General features: G+C 43.9%; 1 protein-coding gene across 1 annotated transcript in view; it reads left to right on the forward strand.

Annotated features, from left to right (window-relative positions):
- Positions 1-6,000, forward strand: part of LOC146183783 (Golgi-associated plant pathogenesis-related protein 1-like) — a 315,211-nt gene that overhangs the window by 290,253 nt on the left and 18,958 nt on the right. Inside the window, exon 5 of the mRNA XM_084609201.1 lies at positions 2,322-2,405. Within this exon, the coding sequence (XP_084465327.1) occupies positions 2,322-2,405 (84 nt within the window). The remainder of the gene's footprint in view (positions 1-2,321; positions 2,406-6,000) is intronic.

The following is a 6,000-nucleotide window of genomic DNA, read 5'->3' on the forward strand; positions in this document are numbered from 1 at the left end:
TTTTTTTTTTGTTTGTTTGCACCGGATAGAAAATTTTTGTAAATTTACAAAATTTTCAGTTATACGGCGTTTTCTGTTTTTTATTTTTAGTTTTTTTTTGTTGCAGTTAAAGTAGTGATGCAAATGCCTTTTCTTAGTCGTCTTTCATTTCACATATTTTTCTGCCTGTAACAACAACAAAATTGCCTTAAGCGCCAATTTCTTCAATGAACACTATTTTTAAGTCTTTCTAATTAAACAGACATCCCTCGGCGCTGCCAATACTCAATTGCACCGATAAAGTTGGCCGCACAATAGCCGTTGGCTAGCCACCGAAAAACGGCAAGTGGAAAAATGCATACCAAATGCCGCTGTAGCAGGTAGCCAACCAAAAACGGACCTCTATGTGGCACCACTAGTGATCTTCTTTCGGAATCAAAATTGTTACGCAACCGATCGCCAGACAGCGCATTCGGGGTTGTCATACCGTTTCCCTTTCTATTCAGCATTTACCTACTATTCAAGTAAAAAACAATTTGCGTTAGAAAAAAGCACAGACGACAAACATTGTCAAATTGTTTGCCTTCCAATCGAAGTTTTGGCTGGAAAACAGAAAATTACGGGTTTTTTCGTGAACGTATTTCGGTCAGTGAAGTAGAACATATATTCTCTGTACGCGGACAGAAATTTTCTTTTGGAATGCTTGTGATTTCACACACATTTTTTAGTGTATGTAGCATGACGGGCCAGCGGCCACAACGCACCCTGTCACCTTTCGGTGGAAAGGGAGGCGTCCTGTACCAACACGCTATTGCTGTCGTACTGTGAACACTGCCAAGCCATTCAAGTCGCCCCGATGACCAGTCGCGCTCATGAAATAAGGAAGAGGAGCATGTCTGCCTCCTAATACTACAATGGGTACTAGATAAGATACGCTTCCCGACATCAGTTTTACCTATAGGACTATCGCAGCATCCACAGTGAGTGTAAGAAATTCTACCCAGATAGAATACAGGAATATAAGGGCACAACTGATTGCTAACTCATAAATTCCTTGTTTTATATATATATATATATATAGCTGTGCAAAATAGCTGCCCGGGAGGAGGTGGGAGGGGTTGCCACGTGATGGGCTATAAATACTTCAATTGCAATTCCGCTTTCAAGTGACCGATTTTGTTTAATCGCTCGAATATATCATAATACATTACCCAATTGAGGTTCCGAGACTGACGCTTTAGATTCCACGGTATACCATGCGGGGCAGTACGCACAGCCTTTTTCCTCAGGTATGAAGGGAGTAGAGGAAGATTGCCAGAGTTACGAGTCTTTTTTTACTCTTGCCGCTGGAGTTGCAGTTTTCAGAGTTTATGTCTACACAAATACTAGTGCAGGTATGGCTGTAAATATTCTTAATATTTTAATCGTTCGGTAAAATGTGCAATAAGAGTCCGTCATCACTCCTATGCTTTTTTTTTTTTTTTTATCTACCGACCGCTTAATTCATTTCGTGCGCATTTTACTTCGCACCCGTTTTAACTCCCATCTACTGTAGTTCCTGATCTTGAAGACTACATTTAATCCTTTATTGTTTGCCAGATTTTATAACTATCTTCGCTCCTCCAGGCGGGCCTTCGATGGAAGAAGTACCCGCCCGATATTTTCTACCTGAAGAACAACAATCGTAATCACTCAGTGCCCTGAGCGCTTCCTCTTACCGAACTTTTCCTTATTGGAGTTCGGCAGCTGCGAGTGCCATAGCTCTTGCCAGACGTAGACGTCGGTCGCGCATGTTCCCCCCTTCGCGCTCATTTTTATTCTTGAGCAGTTGTATTTTTCTTCTCTATGTCGGCGTATGTTGCACACGGTACGCACTGGATGTTCAGCGATAGCGGATTTACAGAAATTGAGAATGACCTTCAATACTGCCATTGTAACTATTATAACACCCCAGTCAACGAATATGCATTCAAATCTCAAACCAAAGTCACTAGCTGGTTCTAGTAACGTCGACCCAAATCATCTGTAAACAATCGGACATCCGTAACATTTCTCCGCGAATATGAGCCAGAAATGTTCTTGTTTTTGTCTTGTAGCTGCTTTTCTTCGGGAAAATGACCAATACTTATTTTCGGGTTATGTGCGGGGGAAAAAAAATATGCATCAAGCTCTTGTGCCTCTAGCAAGCGTCTTTTGTTCTTTTCAACTCGCTTGCACCTGCGTTTGTGCCAGATAGGCTCGCGCTTCGCGACTAATTTTGAGGCAGTCAATAGCGACAATGGGGCACAAATAATGAGCCCACTAAGCCTTTGTACTTGTGTTTTCCCTATTTCCGCCTCCAGGGGAGCAAGTGGCCAGGTACTGGTACAGCGAGATCAAGTACTATGATTTTCTTCTCGACCCGTCCATACTCCACGTTCAGGCAGGTAGGTACCATGCACTCACAGCACTGGATGTATTCAATCTTAGCTTGGCATGCTCCGCTGCGTCATTTAAAGGTTAGGCTTCGTAGCCTAACAGCGTTCCGGTTTCACTTGTTGCTGCTGTGACTGAGAAAAGCATGCTCGGGGTATACGCATGCGCGTTTGGGTATTCCTCATGCCATCCGTGTCCCGTGCTGTCAAGAATATTGAATGAATGAATGAATGAATGAATGAATGAATGAATGAATGAATGAATGAATGAATGAATGAATGAATGAACGAGCATTAATGAAATGCTCGTAATTCGAATTAATAAGCACGAATGTTTTGCAAAATATAGCATTGCGAGACCGAGCTGTTGGTGACGATTAGCTGACATAGTAGAGGGCAGCAAGAATTGTATTTTTTTTTTTTTAGTTTGTTTAGCGTGGTTGAAGAGATGTAAGTAAATCATTGTTTACCACAGTTGGTCGTGAATTGTTGGTCGCGAAGCACCCTGTTTTTCTTCTCGGCATATTATGGAAATTCTTTAGGTTATGCCCGTCTGTTGGAGTCTTAAGTTGTGATTATGCGATAGTTCTTTTTCTTTTTTTATGAAAGCAGCAGCCTGGATTCATATATGTAAGAAATGATGTGCACACGCGTGGAAGCAGGTACAACTGAGTTGCGAGGAATTGTTTAAAAATTGCTATTGTTGCTCAGTTTGTAACAGCATTTATAGCATTTTATTCCGTTTATTTGCGAAGTCACACCAGACCTTGTTCATAGGAGCACCCACAAATTAAACGTCCAATTTTCTATATGGATGAATGCTGTAAAGAGTCCTGTCCCGCCGCTGTGGCCGGCTACTGTAGGCCACTAAAGGCCGCAGGTCTGACTTCCAGTGGCGGGGGCGGCCGCCAAATTTTGGACGACTGCCTCCCACATGTTGCCCTTATTGCAACTTAACGGCTCCGTTTAAGCACAGGCAGAGCAAAGAGGCAACCTACAGGTTCCCTTAAAGTTGCTTTTTTTTATTTATTTTTTATTCACCCCTATGAGGCTGCGCGTTGGCATAGTTGTTGGTGAAAGACAGAAAAGGCGAAGACTGTCCTGTTGGTCAATGCAGACCGCGGCTCGCTTCAAGCCGCATACGTCACTGTTGCGATTTTTCTTGGGCCGCCGTCTGGCAAAAATACCTCCGTTTATTGCGAACACTTCTTTCCGAGCCCCGGGGCAGTCTATGGACGCCAGCGACGCGTGTCCTCTCACGTCCCACGCTGCTCACGTGTGCCTCTTCTGCCTCTTATCTCGGCGTGTCTGCAGGCTCCCGACCCATTTCTCTGCCCGGCATTTCTCGTTCGCCCAAGGCGCGTTACCTGCGACCACCGGCAGCAGTTTCCTTATCCCTCTCGCCTTGCTCGTTACGCAACGAGCACACATTCAAATGACGCGAGGCCTTTGAGCGACGGTGAAGGGAATACGCGTTCAAAAAGGTCATCGGGCAGATATACGTGTTTACTGCACTTATTAGACCCCTCTTACACGGGCACTTAAACGGCTGTTAAGGAAAACGTCTGTTGGCCTTAACGGCCGTTCGGCGGAGTTACAGGGCAGCGCGAGCGCCGTTAGAAATCCAACGGCGATTGACACCTACGGAGCTCGCCGGTCTCCGTTCCGCCGCCGTTTCCGTCCGTTTCGTCCTGAAATAGGCAAGATTGCAGCCCCCAACAGCGAGCGCTCCGGCGCAAAAACGCGTTGCCTGGACAGTGTCATTTACGCATTTACTTATCAACTTGTGGCAGGATCACTTTGCCGAACTGCAAGCACAGAAACACAATGCGCCCGTGTACGCAAGGATGACGACACTGTTCAACCAGCTCGAAGTGAACCGACCGAACATGGAAAGGGCCGTGCGAGCGCAGCCACCACCGTTTCATTCTCATGGCCGTTACGGCGTTCAACTGGCGCTCAACTGAACTGCCGTTGAAAACGCCCGTGTAACAGGGGTATAATTAGTCATGTGCCGTGGAAACGATGGCGTTATATATTGGAACATTTAAATGTGTTTTGGCATGTTTGCTGGTGCGTGGGCAGAAGTGTTTCGCGCAACTTTACTCCTTATGCAAATGAATGTAATTTGGCGCCGTGTTTAGTTATTTATTTTTTAAAGCATGTGATCGCGTCGCCCATTCAGAATTGAGCTTGCTTTATATTTGCCTCTGCTATCAACTTCTCCCCTACGCTCAAGAGTGATTTATTTGAATGGGCTGGTCGTAGTGAAATAAGAGCGTTTTTTTTTTCGTTTCTTTTTTTTTTTTTTTTTTTTTTTTTTTTTTTTTTTTTAAGGGCGGAAGGGTGGGACGCAGAGGTGGGCATTTGACCTCAAAAACCTCGACCTCACCTCAAACTCAAAAAATATTTGGCGACCTCACTCAACCTCAACCTCATCAATTGAGGTTGAGGTCCCCCAGGCGACCTCACCTCACTTTTCAGGTGACAATTGGCGACCTCACTCAACCTCACCTCAAACTCAAAATGTGAGGTTGAGGTCGGGCGCTCGACCTCAAAAAAAAAAGAATCATTAAATTAAAGCGTAACTTAAAGCAAATATACATTTCTCGGTAACCCTGAGGTATATATAGCCTAGCCAGAATTTTGTCGTATGAAGGCTGTATTTTACTCCTAATTTCATACTACAATTAATATCCTGGATAAAAGCAGAGAAACTCTGGACACTACATGTCCAACTCTGCACTAAGGTGGCAATCCTCTCCCCCTCCTAGCCTACCCTTTGTGGTCGGTTTCATTCTAAGGCCTACATGGGTACCACGTTACTACGCACAGGCCCATAATGCAATAGAAAGAGTTTATCCCATCTGACCCACGTGAATAAGATTCGTATTAGAAATAAAACAAGCCAGTTCTTACTATAAACTGAAAAGACAAATGCTGTTGACCCTAGTGACGACGACAACAATGACGATATGCTCTTTTTCTTTTCTTGCCACATAGCGCTAAACAGACAAGGACACAGCGAGACACACGGGACGGGCACTTTTTTTATCGCCCATCCCGTATATCTGCCTGTGTCCCTGTCTGTTTAGCGCTATGAGGCAAGAAAACCGACACCAACGCGCCAAGCTTTCATCCTTGCTCTTTTTCTTAATTCGAAAAAAAAAAATGATGATTGCCGAGCTTTTTTTTTAATACACTGTACATTGTCTTGCGACAGAATACATTAAATTAAGAAAAAATAGGAATACAGTCGTGCCTCGTTAGTATGAACGCTTTGGTTTCCGACCAAAATTGTCCATAAAGCGAGTCATCCATAATGAGTCATGAATAAAAACGAAAAGTATATAATTGAGAAAAATTTATAATTAATGGCTGCTGTTTTAATTAATTTGGGTATATAAACACCGCCGAGATATCGATGCTACCCTCTTCTCCAAAAAATCCGTCGACGCGAAACGTCATGTCTGTTCTTAAACCTTGTCAGCCATCCTCTTGAGTAGCTGAAGTCAGTAACGCCTAGACAGAGCGTAGAATAATATTTCTCAGTAAACATCTCCCTGTTTTACTGAACAAAAATTCCGTAAGTCATCACAGGTAAAAC

Source organism: Amblyomma maculatum, chromosome 7 (assembly GCF_055883805.1).
Source record: "Amblyomma maculatum isolate TAMU_Amacu chromosome 7, ASM5588380v1, whole genome shotgun sequence".
Lineage (NCBI taxonomy): Eukaryota > Metazoa > Arthropoda > Arachnida > Ixodida > Ixodidae > Amblyomma > Amblyomma maculatum.